This window comes from Passer montanus, unplaced genomic scaffold (genome assembly GCF_014805655.1).
Source record: "Passer montanus isolate IOZ18808 unplaced genomic scaffold, ASM1480565v1 scaffold11, whole genome shotgun sequence".
Taxonomy (NCBI): domain Eukaryota; kingdom Metazoa; phylum Chordata; class Aves; order Passeriformes; family Passeridae; genus Passer; species Passer montanus.
The window spans coordinates 17606454-17625613 of NW_024357613.1; the positions used below are offsets into that span (position 1 = coordinate 17606454).

The 19160-nt window shown below is 44.0% G+C and overlaps 1 protein-coding gene across 15 annotated transcripts in view; it reads right to left on the reverse strand.

The window, feature by feature from the left end:
- Nucleotides 1-18934, reverse strand: part of RIMS1 (regulating synaptic membrane exocytosis 1) — a 308204-nt gene extending 289270 nt beyond the window's left edge. For 6 of the 15 annotated variants that reach the window (XM_039729086.1, XM_039728989.1, XM_039729053.1 and 3 more), the window contains exon 1: nucleotides 18448-18933. In XM_039729086.1, coding sequence (XP_039585020.1) covers nucleotides 18448-18611 — 164 coding nt within the window. In that variant the 5' untranslated portion in view covers nucleotides 18612-18933. Of the gene's footprint in view, nucleotides 1-18447 lie in introns of all 15 variants that reach the window. The other 9 variants (XM_039729130.1, XM_039729033.1, XM_039729011.1 and 6 more) reach the window with 3 other exon arrangements.
- Between the last annotated feature and the right edge of the window lie 226 nt (nucleotides 18935-19160).

Sequence of the window (19160 nt, forward strand, 5' to 3'; positions counted from 1 at the left end):
AAAGTCCACACCCTGTAATCCTTAAGGTCATCCAAAACAACCAAAACTGAAGTTTAGTCCAAGACTGTGTCCTGCTGTCACCCCTCCCAAACATAGCACTGATATACTTCTTTGCTTTTTCCATATCCATCTTCTGGCTGCCAAGATACAAGATAACATTACTGCTTATCTCTTTCTCATCACTTTGGAAAACTCATTACTTTCTCTAACTTGTAAAAAAGAAAGAGCTAGGCCAGCCCAGAAGAGTCAAGGCTTAGTTATGTGTTAATCACAGTATTAATGTGTGGCAGTCTTTAACTGTGAAAATAAGATTCATAGTGTAGCCAAATGGGAGTTTCTACACTGGAGGGGAAAAGGCAGTAAAGAGCTAGAAATGCTCCTCCTCTCCTTTCCGTCTGTTTCAGAGGATGGATCACACATTGTGGGATCAAGGCAGAGACTTCTGTGTTACCTCTATAGGACTTATGACTTACATGTGCTCTCCATTCCTTTTCCATTGTGCCACAGGGGAGAATGCAGAGGGGAACAGCCAGATGTTCCAGGTGGTGGGATCAGTGCTAGAAGTGGCCAACCAGCCCCATGATACCAAAGCAGGAGTAAAATAAGACTGCCTTAAAGCATGCTTCCTCATCCCAAATGACACTCTGCAGCCTATGAGATTACACAGCTATGTGTTTTATCTTAAAAACTGCAACAAAGTTTTCTGATGCTAACTCCTCTATATGATAGCCATGTGCACAGCCACACACACACCAGGAAGACCTCCACAAACTGCCTGGGGACCAAAGAGCTATCCCTACACACCAGAGTGTGGTACTGGGAGAAAAACTACAGAAAAGGGCCAAGGAGTTTTCCCAGCCAAGAGTAGCTGCTGATTTAGCAAAGCAGGGACATTTACACATTCTGATTAAGGTTTCTACTGTACAGTGAACTCTTTGGCCCCATTATTCACCCTTCTCCTCACCTGCTGAGGCTTTAGATGTACTTGCCTCAAATGTCAACATCCTTTACTCCTTTTTCTTTCCATTTAATCAGTTCTTTTTAGCTCCGTTCTTCACCTACCCAAAAAAGCAGAGATGCCACCTTTAATTAAAGACAAAAACACACAAACACACACCGTTCCCTCAGGCACTGAGCCTGCACAGATTAATATGTACATGCACATAACCTCCAATATGCCAGGCTGGAGATGACAAGGCTGGACAGACGCAGGGGACATGGCACCCTGCCTATAAACCCTGAGACTAACAAAACAGATCTACTTGTGCTCTTTAAATCTCATCTCACTCCTCTCTGCTTACTCTGTTAAGAAGGTAATCTCCTGGTTCAGGGCATTTCTATAAACTCCACCATACAGCTCCTGTGGTAACAGGGGCCCTTTCCTAAACAGAGGGGGAATTCTTCTTATGGGTAAAAAGATTAAAGCAAATTCCAAATACTCAAAGCCAATTCTGCAGCTTCAAAAAAGATCCAAAATTCTGAGACTGAATTAACATAGCAAATTGCTTTGAAAAATAATAATGTGGATTACTACCATCAGGTTAGGAACTCTAAGATGTGGTTGAACTTTGGTTTTCAAGTCCTCTGCTACAAACAAGGAGACCTAACCAACCTTTTTTTAAATCAGACCAGATCACTTATGTGGATTAATCTTTTAGTGAGAAGGTATGGGGCAGCCAAAGAGCAATCAGAAAATGCTATAAAATTATTATTTTCTGGGAATGTTGAATTCAAATGAACTGAGTTGTGCACTTCCTTCTTCAGTCAAACTACCCTCTGTTTCCGGATGCTCTTGCTGTACCACCTGAGCCTGCTGAGATCTGCGAAAGCAGCTCTGCCAAGCCTCAAGTGTCTGAACCTAATGACTCAGACTCTTCTCTTCACAGTCTTGAGGCTGACTTACACTCTGAGGATTTCTAAACCGTTGTGTTTTCTACTTGCCTTCTAATTTATTTATTATCACACTGAAAATAAATGTTCACCTCCTTCTGATTTGTGCGCTTAACCATCTCCAGTTCAAGCCCAAAGGGAAACAGACACATAAATAAGCAAGTCGCAGGTCTTCTACCAGAGGATCCATCACTTCTCATTACCCAATTCTCAGTGTGAAGAAGTGCTATTTTACGCTTGTTCTGTACTAGACATATAGTCAGCTGCAGCACTCACAGCCTACTTCCAGACTCCCATCCCAGCTAATTCCAGCCTTCCCCTAACATCTTGCTCCTGTCATATATTCCTCCTCTTCTGATCCCCACAGCACTGCCTGTAATCCCCTCTGAGTCCAACTTCTTGTGCCTTAACGGAGGGGTACTTTCTTACAGTTTCCCACTTACTTGTGTCCTTTCCCCTTTCCTGCTGTCCCTCACAATGCCATGACTGCACTCTCATCCTCTCTCTTCATTTATTTTCTCCCATAGCAACTAAGCAACCACATCTTTTCTAGTGAATAGCCTTGCCAGCACAATGCAAAATGCTGACTATTTTGCAGACTTTTCTCATTAATGTGGTGGTTACCTTCTGAGGGCATTTAAAACACCTTAGCTAACATGTTTAAAGCTTATGTTTAATGCAATAAAATAAAATAAAGATGTTATCAAAGAATCTCAGTTTCACTGATGGCAGTTTAATGATAATTCACATTGAAAAGGTACTGCTGCTCATGTGGAAGGAAATAACGCTCTAACCTCAACAGCCATAATACTATTTGAGAAATGGAAGATCCCCAAAGGAAAGATAGTGATCTCAAAAATTATGCAGGAGGGATCTGAAGTAGCACACTGCTGCACAGGTCTGAAAACCCAGTCAGAATTGCTGACTGAGCTGAAACCTTTGCCACTGCTGTCTGTGTCCAGCAATAAAACATGAAGGGTCTGGGAACCACTTCCACTTAAGGAAATACCCAGGATGGGCTCAAGGGAGCTCCCTGTTGGTCAGCTCCAGAATCCAACACCTGCTTCCAGGCTCCCTCCACTCCCTGCTGCCCACAGCTACAAAAGCTGGTTTACAATAGCAACCAGCTTCCCGCCCACTCCTCACTCCTGAAGTCAAGGAGTAGTACCATTGGACATCTCAAATACCAGCAGTGTTGAGACAACCAAATCCCCTCCCGGGAAAAAACAGCACAGCTTCAGTTCTGTCACCACACCCCCAGGGACAGTGCAGACATACCTTCTGCCATGACTGGACAGTGCTTAGTATCTCTGAACACTGACTGCAGTTTGTCCTCTCAGCAACCTTTTATGAACTGAGCATGACATTTGCACTGAACAACACTGCATCTTCCTTACAATTTTCCAGGAAGCTCACTTTAAACAGAAATGCAATTTATTACTTTAAGAATGGCTACTTAGCTTGATTTGGCTAAGATTTTATTTTATTAAGAATATTATTATAATGCCTCGGATGAGGAAAAAGAAAAACTGCACATGTTCCTAAAATATTACAGATTGAACTCTGATGTCCTAGATACACTGTATGTAATAAGTCAGACACAGATGTAATATATATCCATATAACCACCATGATTAAAACATCTGGAAGGTAAGTAAAGTTGAAAGCCTTAATGAAAAATACAGTATGAGATAAAGAATCATATATTCTAACTTTATAAACTGTTACAAATTCAGCTGGGAAGAACCATATTACTATAGGGCATGATTTGAACAGTTTTCTAAGAGACCAAACTCTAGTAGTACTTTTCAGGCTTACAACATAAAACAAAACATATTTTGGGAACTAATAAAAATAGGATGCTGACAGCCCTGGCATGCAGCTCTCCTAAGGATATTTTGCTACCAAATAAGAAAGACTTAACTTCACAGTATAAAAAAACTTGCAGACTGCTAGATTCTGACAAACTGTGGAACTGCATTGGGTTTGTGAGGCATGGTTTTGGTAGCTGGGGTTCTACAGAGTGACTCCTGTGAGAAGCTGTTCAAAGTCTTCCCCATGTCCAACAATGCCACCTGCCTTCCAAGACGGACCCATCACTCGCCAAGGCCAAGCCCATCAGTGTCAGTGTTAGTGCTGCTGAGATAATCATGGAATCATAAAGTCATTAAGGTTGGAAAAGACCTCCAAGATCCCCGAGTCCAACCTTACACTAAATGTCACCCTGTCAATTAAACCCTAGCACTAAGTGCCACATCCAGTCCTTTCTTGTACACTTCCAGGAACAACAACTCAACCACTTCCCTGGGCAGCTCACTCCAATGCTTAACCACCCCTTCCATGAAGAAATTCTTCCTGATGTCCAGCCTGAACCTCCCACTGTACAGCTTGACACCATTTCCTCTTCTCCTGTCGCTGACTGCCCTGGAGGAGAGCCCGACCCCCATCTGGCTGCAAACTCCTTTCAGGCCATTGTAGAGACTGATAAGATCACCCTTGAGCCTCCTTTTCTCCAGCTAAATACTCAGGTTCCTCAGGTCCCTCAGCTGTTCCTCACAGGACTTGTGCTCCAGACCCTTCACCAGCTCTGTTGCCCTTCTCTGGACTCACTCCAGCACCTCAGTGTCCTTCTTGTAGTGAGGGGCCCAGAACTGGACACAGGACTCAAGGTATGGCCTCACCAGTGCCAAGTACACAATCATTGCCCTGGTCCTGCTGGCCACACTGTTGCTGACACAGGCCTGGATGCCACTGGCCTTCTTGGCCACCTGGGCTCACACACCAGCTCATGCACAGCCAGTATTGCACAGCAGCTCCAGGTCCTTTTCCCTGGGTTGCTTTCCAGCCACTCTGCCCCAGCCTGTAGCACTGCCTGGGGTTGTTACGACCCAGGAGAAGGACCCAGCTCCTGGCTCATGTTGAGCCTCGTACAGTAGGATCTGGCCCATTGATCCAGGTGTCCAGATCCTTCCTGCCCTCCAGCAGATCAGCACACCCACCCACCTTGGCACTGGCTGTAAACCTACTGAGGGTGCACTCAATCTCCTCAACCAGATAAAGACATTAAACAGGACTGGCCCCAATACCAAGTCCTGAAGAACACGACTAGTGACCAGCCATCAGCTGGATGTGACTCCACTCACCACAACCCTCTGAGCCTGGCCATCCTGCCAGTTTTAACCCAGATAAGAGGTCACCTGTCTAAGCCATGGGCTGCCATTTTCTCCAGAGGAAGTCAGTGTCAGTGGCTTTACTGAACTCCAGGTACACTACATCCACAATCTTTCCTTCATCCACTAGGCAGGTCACCTGGTCATTAAAGGAGACCAGGTTTGTCACTCAGGACCTGCCTTTCCTAAACCCAGGCTGGCTGGGCCTGATCCCCTGGTTATCCTACACGCACTGCATGATGACACTCAAGATGATCTGTTCCACACTGGAGCAGGGGAAGACTGTGAGGAGTTCTTCCCTGAAAAAGAAGGAATGGCAGAGACAACGTGATAAACTGACTGCAGCCCCCATTTCCCATCCCTGTGCTGCTCTGATTTTCTGATATTATTTTCTGATAGAGAAAATCAGGAGTGAAGTTGAGCCCAGTAAGAAGGGAAGGGTGGGGGGAGGTGTTTTAAGATTTGGTTTTATTCATCATTACCCTACTCTGATTCTGACTGGCAGTAAGTTAAATCAATTTCCCCAAGCTGAGTCTGTTTTGCGCGTGACAGTAACTGCTCAGTGATCTCCCCTTGTCCTTATCTGGGCCCATGAGCCTTTCATTATATTTTCTCTCCCCTGCCCAGCTGAGGAAGGGAACAACAGAGCAGCTTTGGTAGCCACCCAGCATCCAGCCACAGTGAACCCAGCAGAGCACACAGCAATAAAAGCTTTCCTGTACTCTCAGTCGCCTCAACTTTAGCCTGGAGGAAAATGTACATTTCCTTTTCCTTCAGGGAAAACACTTTTAATTTTCTTGTTCATTCAGTTCTTGGCCCCTGACAAAGGAGTCAAAAGGGTGGCAGTTGCCAAAGTCACTTATTGATTTTCTTGGTTTATTTATGAATTCCAGACATGCAAGTGCCTGTCTTCAAATTTTAACACCTGGTATTTCACACCATTAAGTAAATTGCCAGGAGGACTACTTCCCTTCCACCCCTGAAACTTCCACATAACTAGTGAGCTGCCCTCACAGAAAGTTCATCAAACTTTGGCTTTCATAGAAAGCTTTCAAATTTAGGTCTTCTTCACTAGAGCTATATGTGAAAGTTACCTGCCTTTTCTACTTTAAATAAGGCTTTCTTCTGTGGTCTTAGTCTATCAGTACATGGGAAGGAAAGCTTTGTATTAAGATGAAAAGTAATAGGAAGCAAAGGAAAAAGTAAAAAGGAACAGTATGAGATCAACAGGAGGTTTCAAGGCTAATCCCAGTACAATACTTTGCAGTAATCTAAACAGAATGAGACAAAAGCCATTAATCACTCTGTCCAGGTCTTGGTTTCAGAGAAATTTGGCAAACACCTATATGCAGACAGAAAAAAGCACGCAAACATAAATTTTTCAAGGATAGAGCTGAAAACATTCCCGAACTACAAACCCTGTAAAAAACTAAGAGGGAAAACCCCCTTCATAACAAGGATCATTCCTGTTGCTATTGTTCTCCTCAAGACTCTTCCCTCACATTGTTCATGTCATTAGTTTTACTTTACATCACCAAAATCTCAGCTTTTGTCCTTTTGATCCTATACAGAGCAAAAACCAAGACAGAAAGAATCAGATCACCTTGGCTGAATGAAAGATAGAGCATTGTCTCACCAGCCATGTAACCAGAACTCCCCAGCTCCTCTTCTACATGAACTGCTTAAACCTGGTCAGACAGGGAGAAGCTAAAAACTTGAAACAGGCCCACCAGAAAAAGGGACATTACAAGTGAACAAACTGTAAATTCCTGCTGAATCCCTGAACTGACCAGTCAACTCCCAAGAAATTGTGTTGATAGATTTTTTTATATTGAGTGGATAATTGTTTAAAAAATACCTTTTAAGGGGTGCTGTTTTGCTTCAAGCTAATGAAGAAAGATATAAAATACCTTTGCAAGATAAATTATGAAGATATTTTGCTTGAAAAAGTGAGAGTTTTTAAATTTAAAACTACAATCCATATAATATCATTTAAAACACAAAATACAAGAATCATAATATATTAGTGAGGTTCTATATTCTTAGAATAGATTTCTCATCAAAAAATCAATATCTAATTTTGCTCTGAAATACAAGAAAAATGTACTGTGCATTTAATATCAAAGAAATTTACACACTTTTTACATATACACTAGCAGAATCAATTGATATAATTCTGCAATTTCCACCTTTGAGTAAATACAGTTCCTTTCTGTGAGTATATTGAAAAACAGCTTCTTGGAGAAACCAAAGGAAAACAAAATACACTATTAAGACTGCAGGAAGTTAGGGATATGCAGAACACAAAGTAATTTAAAAAATACAGGTACACTTCTGAACAGTGATAAGTAAAGTGGGGTACTTTTTTGTTTGGTTGGTTTTGGTTTTGTTTTTTTTCAGAAAAGCAGGTAGCTATGCCTTGGTTTCACTTTTCTTAGGTTTACTTTCTATGTAAGGCTTGGGGTGTAACTGAACAATTACTGGAAGCCTTTGGGTAAAATATACTTTGGTCTGCAAAACACAAGATTTACACAGAGATATCCCATTTCAACAGACTGAAGAACCCTTTGGTTTTACTCCAGTTAACAGATGTGCTGCCAGTGAGACTTGTTCAAGGCAGAGTCACCACAGTTAATCAAACTCAGCAGAGACAGAGGGCCACAGAAATATAATGTTTTGCTGGTCCATGGCAGCAACAGTGTCACTTGTCCTTAAGATATGATTGTAGGCAAAATTGTCCCTAATTTTCAGCTCTTTAACAACTTTCACCAATGTACTCTGCATGTTTGCAGCAACACTAAGCAACATAATAAAGCAACTTGTACATATTTCTGTACTGCCTAGTTCCATATTCTTAGGCACAAGCACAAATACACATATAAAACCTCTTTTAATTCTCATCCATAAAATGCAAACCCATTACCCTGACACTTCACAGGTAGCATCCTGGGCCAAAATCAATAGAGTTAACCTAGGATGATCTAGAGCTCTCATAAATTCTGTCCTTTCTTCTAAACTGCCTCAGCTCATGCTCCATGTGCTCCATCAAACAGCTGCCTTCCTGTTCTACGTCTATAGCTAAAAACACATGACCAGCAGAACAGTAAACTGTACTGCTGAAGTTTGTCGTGCAATGTCAAACTTTCTTCAATAAATAACAGTACCAAGGAGACCCATCACGAAAAGTAACTAAAATACTTATAGTTTTTTCACATTATTTTACTGCTCAAGCTTTCACATTTTTCATATACATCTATGCAATATCATTTAATCAGTACAAAATTTAGTCTCCTGATGTCAAATGTCAAAATTATTCTAAAGTTGATACTACAAATAAGCAAAAGTGCAATGACTTTACTTTGAATATAACTTCATATAAAAGGCTAATTTAAAATGTAGAGAATCATTAATATAAATTTTAAAATATTCTGCTTTTTTAGAATTTTCAGGTGCTGAAGAAATTGTGCAAGAAAGAGATAAGAAAGCTCAGACAGTTATTACATGTGATTTTGCATAGGTCTTGATGCTTTTTACAAGACCAATGGAATCACTAAAAGAAAATACTTACACTAAAAAATCATGGCTCAAAACACAAGTAAACATATCCAGTCATTCAGCTCCCAGACTGGCCTTTTCTTACATAAACTGCTTCATTGTAATTTCTTTCAAAATCCTATTACTAAACATTTAATCTTTAACATGAGTAATACCCACAGATGTAAGCAGTTCACGGTGAAAACTTCGGGTTGTTTGTATAGTGTAGGACCATAGATTCTCTAAGTATCTGGAAAAAGAATGATGTATCAACAGAATTATTACAAAATTCTAGTTTATGGATATGATTTTGATCCCTTTACATTATATTCAAAGACTTTTAAATTAATATATATTTTACAAAAATGCAGACAAAATCTTCATGAGCAGTGGCTACAAGATTTTTAGTGCTTGCTAGGCTCACAGTCCAAACAAAGTTCAAAAAAAAAAAGGTATGATCTTTTATTAGACCTGCTAGAATAAGATGTAGACAGAGTTTTGGATACGTAAATACTTTGATCAATTCCGAGTATGCCACATTGGTAACCTAAAGAAACACTTAAGAAGACACTTCACACTTAGGTCGTTCAAGCGTGTGAAGACTTCCATTAGTAATTTTCAGAACAAACAGAGTGCTCTGCTTCTTGCTAAAAGCAGTACCCTTTTTTCTCTCAATATAATAGTACTTACACTAAAATAGTGTTGTTGGGCTGTGCTCCATTCATGACCAATGTCCTAATAAATTTCACATAATGAAGTTTGAAAAGTAACACTCAATTAAGTAAATAACTGTATTCTGAAGCAAGGCATTTAAACAACCGTTCTAGAAATTCACTAGAAGTTAATGTTTATCTAAAGCCCAAAATACACAGAAAATTATTTTTTGGTTACACCTCAGATCCTCAATATTTGATCCTCAATATTTGAAACAGTTAATTTGCTAAATCCACCACGGTCATCACTAAGAAGTGTAGCTCTGCTGCTGGGCTCATCCCTGATCAAAAAGCAACTCACAGGGCATATAGTGATCTTCAGTGACTCCAGGAGGCCTTAATATAGGAAAGAGATGAAAATATTAGGCGATTTCTAACACTACATTTTTATTACAGATATCTGGAAAAACTCCATATACAGACAACTACATTTTCTTATCTTCAATAATATGAACAGCACTTACAAAGTGTACAAAGTCCTGACACTGAAAATGAGACACACATAATGTGAAGAAACTCTGAATATTTGTACCTAAATAGGTGTTCTAATTCAATCTAGAACTGTCTGGAAACAGTTACTCATCATGCTGTGTCTCTTCATGCCTCTGAAGTGGCAACGGCATGAACGGTTTTGTGTGTCATTATTCTGAAAATTGCAACTAGCTCTTCTTGCCTCTGTAACAGTGCCAGAAAATATATTGGAATATGGCTTTCTTGCTTAAAACTGCCTGGACATAAGTATCTGACATGCAATCAAATTTTGAGGATGATTACTTCAGTTCTAAGTACAAAGAGCTACAATGCTATCCTATCAATTGTCTTATCTAAGAAACCATTAAATCAGACTCATAAGTTGTATTATTTTCTGCTGCTTGTTGTGAATATCAAAAGTAAGACTGACTAAAATTTACTGTCTAGATTCCCAAACTAAGCTACACTATAAACCTTGCATAATATTTTACCATATCTATGAAGTATAAAATAAGGAATAAAACAACCATAATTCCTGACAAATGTAGACATCTGATAAGGTATCTGCATCCTTACAGATCTAATACACGGATTTGACTGAGGCAAATCATACAGAGGTGTAAATCTGGTGAGGCGTAAATCATTCCAGTAATTGTAAATTTATGCAAGTATTTTCAAAAAGCAGAATGAAACTACTCACTCTGTGTTTGTAACTGACATAAGATTTTTTTACATGTTTTATCATTGCTGGGAACTGAATTCATACTATAGGCACGCAAGCTTTTTCCCCTAAAACATAATTGCATGCTAACATCTATTAATTAAAACTGATAGGCCCAGGGGAGTAGACAAATGCAGCAGCCACCAGTGGGTAGAGCGAAGGAGAAGGTAAAATGAGCTAGAAATTATAATTGGCTCAAACTATTGGCAACCCAAAACAGAATTTCAGTTTTGTCATTTTCCACCCTCAATAATGCCTGACTTTCAACAAGCTTGAATACAAGGGCAGCAGTATTTTTACATACCCTTTTCTTAAGGCATTAATCTCAAGTCTTAAAATGCTTAGTAACCGCTTGATGAAGGAAGCACGCTACATCTTTGTTAGATGCTTTCCTACCCAAGGATGCAAAAAATTCTTTGTATAAGTCTTCAGAAATAAAAGGGCATTGACAAGGCTGAGAATTTCAAATCTCTCTTAAAGCTGTTCTCCTTCTGCTATCTTCCAGAAAAATAAACATCAGGATAGTATCCTCCCCCTCTAAGAAGAAGCCTCTTCTACATAATTCCTTTTAAGATAAGGTTTATAACAACTCTGTACTTTGAGAAGTTCCTGCCCAGAGATCATGTTTTCTCACAGTCTTTGTCTTCACCCTTCTGCAGGGCACAGATAATGCCCTGAATTTGAAGAATGACAGACTTCTTAGTTAGAAACTATTACTGCAATGTCAGACAAAGCTGGCAATGAAGCTCCAGCAGAATCTTGCATCAAGTGGAGAATCATGTGGGAAGACACATGCGCAGAAATAATGCCCTGTGCATTCCAATACAGCCACTTAAACTGGGGCCAGAAAAGAGCTCTGGACAAGTTTGCACCTCAGACATTCCAAAAGCTCAACATTTGCTGATCTGAAGCCTGTGTCTAAAAGATGGTAGGAATGTTTATTACTGTCTGTCATCCCCTATCACCTCCTGTTCTTCTGTAGCTTTTAAGAAATGCCTATCAATCTGCTATTGTCTGCTGACAGTCTCCTGCTCCTCCTCAGCAGTGAGATGGCTGCCCAGTAGATCAGTCAATGACTGCCTCATAATTGCCTTGCTAGTGACTGTGTTCAATTCTGAATGTGTTTCGAATCCTCAGTCTCCTTAGAAAACTCAGTCCACCCTCATGTGAAAAAATCACTATCAATTCTCTGAAATACCCCGAAAGGCATGAAAACAGTCCTTGCAGTTCTGAGGCCACCACAAGTTGTCTGCTTTATCAAAACACATTTATGGCCATACCTGCCCTCTCAGAGTGATGAAAACTTGAAGCTTCAAATGTTGTTAAATTCCTTCCTTTCCAACCAGCTGGAAAGAAGCTCTGCAGAGAAGCAGCTGAGAATTCCTGGTCAACACCAAGCTGAACGTGAGCCAGCAACACACACTTGCAGCAAAGAAGGCCAATGCCATCCTGGGCTGCACTGGAAAAGCATCACCAGCAGACTGAAAGTGATGATCTTTGCTTTCTGCCACGTCTGGATGATAAATCTGCTTCTGGGCTCCTCAATATAAGACATGCTGGAGCCAGTGCAGCAAGGAGCCATAAATACAGACAAGGGACAGAAGCACATCACATGAGGAAATGCTGAGACAGTGGGGCTGTCCAGCCTGAGGAAAGAAGACCTAGAAGTATTTTTACATATGTAAATGCCCTGTGGGGAGGACTAAAGCAGACAGAGCCAAACTCTTCCCAGACTTGCCCAGTGACTGGACTAGAAGCAACAGACACAAACTGAAACATGGGAAGTTCCATCTGAATTATTACTGTGCAGGTAGCTGAACACTGGAGAAGACTGTCCAGAGAGGTTGTGGAATCTCCATCCTTGGAGATACTCCAAAGCCACCTGCACTTGGTCCTGGACTACCTGCTGCAGGTGGCCCTGCTCTCAGTAGGGGGTTGTACCAGACAATCTCCAGAAGTAAAATCGTTTCATCATGGATTCGTACACTCAAGTGTCAGGATCAGAGCTGGCACTGCCAGGAAGAGGTGCAAGGTAATATTTGAACAGTCTTTCTGGGTGATCCGAGGCTTAAAATACGCATGCACACAGTAAGCAACCTGCACTCTGCTCCCTACACCGCCATAGGGTCTGAAACCTCGTGGTTCCAAACTGCTTTAAGCATAAAGAAAGAAATAAAGGCTCTCAAGCAGAAGCCTCCATTCCTCCTGCTCCACTGCAGAGAAAGATTCATGCAGCCATGGAAAGAATAAATAAGAGTGAGGCTGAATCAGGTATTGTTTATCTATTTCATCCTTAATTCCTTGGTGCCAAATGCACAACCAGTTCCCAGAACTCTCAATTCCTCCATTGTTTCTCAGTGGAATTAAAGATAGGCTTTGGACCTTTCAATCTAAAGATAAGATAAAGCAAGACTTCCTCAAGATGGCCCCTTCCCTCTCACTTTTATTTCTGGAAAGTGGCCCAGTTTCAAGAGAAAGGAGGAAGAATGATCCTACCTCTTCCTTCCCTGCTGTTTATGGAAAGGCAATTCTTACTGGGGATTTACAGCATACAGGCTAAGAAGGTGCTGGAACCATACTTCTTCCTGTTGCCCGTAGGTGCTATACAAAATGAGGATGGTAGCAGCTGCCCCTTTGAGCAGTATTTAATGTTTTCTAATCATGTTAGGTGTGGTCCAAGTTCTAGGAAGGGAGAAGGAAAGACACTGTCTCCAGAAAACAGTTTGAGAGCACAAGCCTCCTGGTCATTGGTTAATCTTCAGTTACACAGTAGTGAAGGCTGGAAGATTCCAGGTGCCCCAAGGGAATTATAGAGAAGTTACTTTGCAAACCCTGAAATAGATATTCTCATCAACTGCAAGTGACCAGGATTTGGCAGCCCTGAAAGATGAGCAGCTGCAATATCCCTGTTGATTCTAGATATCTGAGTTTTATTAAAATTATGCTCATGTGCCATACTAGCTGGTCAAAATAGGGTGTTAGCATCAATTTTTCCCTAATTATTAACTGCCATGAAAAATCCTGAGATAACTTTTAAGATGGGAAGGTTTCAAGTACGTGCTACCCCTCTACTGAAGCTACTCAATTAGAGGTACAAAACTACAAAGCACCTCCTGTATCTTAGTTAACTTTCCTACTACTGCCACTACCTCAGCCAACAATCTCACAGCCTTCTTATGTCCCATCAATTTGCTCCAGCAAATGAATGCCATGGTAACTAGGAACCACTTCCTAATTACTGGCCAAAATTTGAAAAGAACTGGAACTCAACTAGCTGTGTTCTCAGCTGCCATAGTTTCCACTTAGCACTTGCCTAACCCAATGAGATAAGGCACACAACTTCATATAAGCAAACTTCATCTTAAGTACACACATATATATAATTCTGTGATTTCTCTGTGATTGAAGTTTGCTGTACATAACTGTGGTTTTTTTCAGTTCAAGGCACCTTATACCCACAAGCAAAATAGTTGTCTCAGGCTACCTAGTATTTAAATGTACACTCTAAATCTTCAAACTATTTTTCTCTTTCAATTTTGCACACGCACACACTTTTGCAAATGACAGTTTGTTTTGCTCTTCAGTCTCATTGAAAACTTACTCTTTCATGCTTCTTCACAATTTTTTAGTCATATCAGTCACCTGTTGGGCAATATCTGGACTTCAGGCTAGACATCAGCCACCCAATATTAAACTCTTCCATTCCAGCTACAGGAGTATCTACCAAGTAAAACAGCAAAAAATGCCTCCAATGTGAATTAGTCTGCAGAGGAGGCCATGTTACTACTGTTCTATGCAAACATTTATTCATACAAGAACATCAAAAGCTTGGGTGTCTAAGGCCAAGTGATATTAAAAGAGATAATAAAGACTATAATTTTCAGAGATATGCACAAAATCTTGCAAAGTCAGTGTGAAACAGGGAAACAAGAGTGGATGAGAGTTGAGCATACTGTGGTAAAGCCTCATCTACCCAACAGACTGCTCTCCATGCAGTTTTCCAAGGTGTGGCAAATAGGAAAGTGCTGCTCTCCCAGCCACAGAGAAACAAAATACAAAGCTCTGAAGCTCCAAGATGAGATAGAGGACCTACTTCCTACTCCCTACTGTGAGACTGCACTGAAGAGGTTTCAGTTTCTACTTAGTGCCTGGCAAGCATCAAAGCGTTTATGTGGATTTGAGTCTTCAGTGCCATGCAATAGACTGGGACCACAGTCCATTGAATGAAGGCATGGATATGGTCTCAGGAATACCTGATGACACTGTCCCTGTTACAGAAGGAAAGCAGAAATTGCCTTTGAATGTGAAGGCAGTTTCAAGGCAATCAGTTAATGGCAAAGTGCTCCTCAAGCCAAGGAACAACTGTTTGTAAAACATGCAAAAGAAGGAACCTTCACAAAAGCCCAAACTCCTCAACACATTACTCCATTGTATTCAACAAGTCATAGGACAGCAAAGTGTTCCCCTTCCACAAACACCGCCCACAGCAGTGTGAAATCTGGTATCAGAAGGGTGCGGGGAAGACAAGGTCCCTGCCGCTGACCAGGTGTGCCTAGAAAAACAAAGTCACTCTGGCCAGTGTAAGATGTACATCTTTATCCTAGCGGGGTGACAAGCTCTGTTAGCCCCACACAGCTGAAGGAAACTCAGCAGACCAACAAACTGACAGACAGGGCAAGTTCCTGGAAAGCAGCGAGCAGGTGGTCTCAGACGGAAGGATGCATGCCACGCTCCAGTGCAGGCAGTGAGAACAGCTCAGTGTCCATAGCCCTGCGCCTGTAAGAGCGCCCTGCTCACGGCTGGCACGCTGCAGTACGTGCTGATGTCAGCATGAACTGGCAGAGAGGGTTTACAAGGAGGCTTTTAGCTCAGAGTCACAAACAGGGATCAGGAAGACAGAGAGGTACAGACCTGAAGGGGAGGGACACAGCCTCTTTACTGATAACCCTAACTGCTTCCACTTCTCCTGAAATCCATATAGTCCACTCACACAAGCACTTCAAATTCCCCTGGATCCACAATTCTATCACCACTGTGTGAAGAATATAGTCATTTAACCAATATTTCTTCCTATTGTTTTCTGCTATGAGGAGTGCCGGAAAGGAAAATTACAAGAACTGTTTTAGAAACTTTCATTGCTATCAGGACATCCAGAACAGGAGAGAAATGCTGCACCCTTTTTAGCCCTTATGATTCATGAGACAGCACATATCCGGCCTCTGATCAGCCCAGGACTGAAGGTAGCCTAGTTTGCAGCACTGATTCTCAGCTTCACTTTCAGGGAAAATTACAGATTTGCATGTGGGTGTTACAGATGGAAACATTTCTCCACCAGGTGGTTTTAATGAAAACTGGTGGCAGTTTTGTTGAGACATTTGGATAATCAGAAAATCTTTAACAAAGATAATAGGAAGGGGTGGTGATGATATTTGACTTTTATAATATAGCTGTGTCATCTGATAGCACCGCTGTATATTTGTAACAACTCATTATAAAATTATGGAAGCATATTATTGTCAAAATTGCAGTATTAAAGAGTTACTCCATGGAAAGGTGTGTAAAACTCTTATCCCAAAAAGAAAGTAAGTGCTCAGCATACCAAAAAGGCAAATCATCTCAGAAAATCTAGTGGCTCTCTCTAAGAGTCAAATCATAACCCATAAAAAAAAATATATGCTGTGACTTGATTTTTACAAACTTACAATATAGCTAAAGCGAGTATACAGGTTTGTATGTTTTTCAATGTATTTTCCCTTAACTTCTGTCTCTTTAAATAAACACAGAAATCTATTTAAAATCACAATTTCTCAGGCCAATGGAGAGTACAGACTGTTATTCTCACTATCTGAAAGAACTTTTGTAGGGAAATAAACTTTGAAATTTGGGCATTACAAACCTTTGAAGATAATACAAAGTAATTTCTAGTTGAATTCACAAAGCACTATTTTTTTCCCTCTTCTAAAAATATTTTAAGTGTTCTAACTTCATTTAGTGAAACTGCTGAAGATTCCCATAATCTCATAGGAAAGGAAATATCAGTCCAGAATTCAGAAACACCAATGCAAAATTAAAAACAAAAAAAGAAAAATAAAGGGGGGGAGCAAAAAAAAGAAGAAAATTTATTCTCCGCCCAGTGTTACCAAGAATAGGGCTGAGAAAATATCATCTCTACAAATGGAAGTTCATTCTCACAGCAACTGTAAGATTTATAGTATTCCTCTACAACATCATCGCAGAACCAGTAATCTTCACAGAATAAAATCTAAATATTTGTAGAGACATAGCTGTGCTGCAGGACAAGGAAGAGAAGGATACATATAGTTTAGAGCCTTTGAGCTACTCCTTTATTTAATTTTTTCTGATTAATAGAAACTGAGCAGGGATCCTTCACTCACGTTTCCCCACAGGGACTAACAGAATGCATTCTCACAGAACATTTCTCATTCCAATCACCCCACCTCCAAGGGTAGCCACACCCCAAGCACAATGAACTGCAACAGCAAACTGAACTCTTCGTCTTGAACTGAGATCCGAGCACCACAGTGCCGGACAGCTCCCAGCTGGGCAGCTGGGCCTCAGTACCCACCATTGCACGGATCTCTAGTAGCCCCTGTAAAAATTCAGAGCCAAGAACGAATAGGAAGGGACAGGGACAACAACGTACTACAACGTACTAAAACGCCGTCCCAGCTTCAGCCCGCACAGCGCACGGGGCCGAAGCCGGGAGCCTGCGGGGGTCTGGTCCCAGCCGTGGGGACGCGCTGGCACCCGCACGGCTCCAGTGGGCATTTCCGACGCAGCCTGAAGAAACACCCAGATCACGTCACACCTTCGGCGCATCCCTTCCGAGCACAGGTGCACGCAAGCAGGCGGCAGTGAGGTAAGGATACACCTCCTGTGGCACGGAGGGTCTGCGTGGCGTCAGAGGCTCGCACGGCTCCAGTCACCTCTCCCACCACCTCCCGCCCCGAGCGAGCAGGCCTGACGGGCTGTCAGAAGAGGAGAAACCGTGACTCTCCTCCACAGGCCACGACTCCAATCTGTTTATTCTCATCACTCGCAGTAGGCGATTCAGCAACGTTACGTTTGAAGCCTCCGACTGACGGAGGAGGCTAAAAAATGTGATCACATGCGATGTTCGGCAGGGACGAGGGGGTGAGGGAAAAGGTTCAAAAGAGGCTGTGGGGATGTGGTTTCCAAACATGGCACCCACCCACACCCCGCGCTCCCCGCACCCCTCCCCGTGCCGCCGGCAGCGGGATAAACCCACTCCCCCGCCGTCCCGCCACCACGCACGCACGCCCGCCCGCCCGCTGGAATGAGCAGTGCGACTAATTCCATCTATTTCCTAATTACGAACGCCCTGCCGCCCCACAGTGCGGTGCTGCCCGTGGCTGCCCGCCCTGGAGCCGGCAGCAGGCGGGCCGGGGCCGGCGGCACGGCGGGCGGAGCGGGGGCCGGGGGTGTGCCGGGCGGGGGCAGCCGCCCCAGCCCCGCGGCGGGCGGCAGCGGGGGCCGAGCCAGGCGGGGGCAGCACGGCAGCCGCGGAGGCTCCCGCACGGAGGGAAACCCCACCCAGCGGCCCCTCCTGGCAGAGGCGGGGTTTTGGGGACCCCAAAGGAATCCCACCTCGCCCCTCACCCCCGAGTCGGGGTTTCCGCCCGCCCTGTGCCGCCGGCTCCCTCGGGGCGGGGAGGGCCGCCGTCCCGCTCCGTCCCGCCGTGCCGGGCTCCCCCGGCAGTGCTGCTTCGGGAGGAGCTGCCCGGGGTGGGGGAGGAGGAAGTTACGGGCCGGGAGCGGAGCGGGACCGGGGCTCCGCGGCGCCAGCCCCGCCGAGCCGGCCGGCTCGGGCACCGGCCACCTCCCGCTGTGGCAGCGCCCGCTCCGCCCGCCGGCGATCGGTGCATGAATGAGTGCCTGAATGAATGAATGACTAGCGTCTGCTTACTTGAGCATGGCCTCTTCTTTTTCTTCCTCCTCTTTCTGCCGGTCCATCACTGCCATGATGATGTTCCTCTCCTCCTCTGTCAGGTGGCTCAGGTCGGGCAGCTCCTGCATCGGGGGGGGCACCGTGGGCGGGCGAGGGCCGCGGGGCCCCACCGAAGAAGACATTTTCTTGCCGCCTCTCCCTTACACCTTCTACCTTTGCACGGCGAACCCAGCCAGCCTCTCCTCCGCCCCCTTCACAGGGTAGTCCTCCGAGCAGCGGCAGCCGGCAGCTCTCTGGCAGCAGCGGAGGAGGCGGAGACCCAGCCTTTCATGGTTGCTTGCATCCACCCCGGCCCGGTGCTGCCGCTGCTCGCTCCCTTTGTTTCCGCGGCTTCGGGGAGCTCAGGGGCTGCCGCGCCGCCGCCCGCAGCCCATCCTCCCGGCGGTGGGCGTGCGGGGCGGGGGTGCGGTGGCGCGGAGGGCTCCGGATCGCCGCCGGCGGGCTGCGTGAGGGAGCGGGGGGGCGGTGCGCGCCGCCGGCCGGCCGGGAAGGGCGGGTGCTGCCGCCGCCGCCGCGATGCTCCGCTGCTGCGAGCCTGGCGCTGGAGGAGGGAGCGAGAGAGGGAGGGGAGCTCGGTGCCGGTGAGGCGGAGTCCGAGGCGCGGCGCCGCTGCCTCTGCCCCTGGCCGCGCCGGGCTCCCGGGCCGGCCGCGCCTCGCTCTCCCCGCCGCC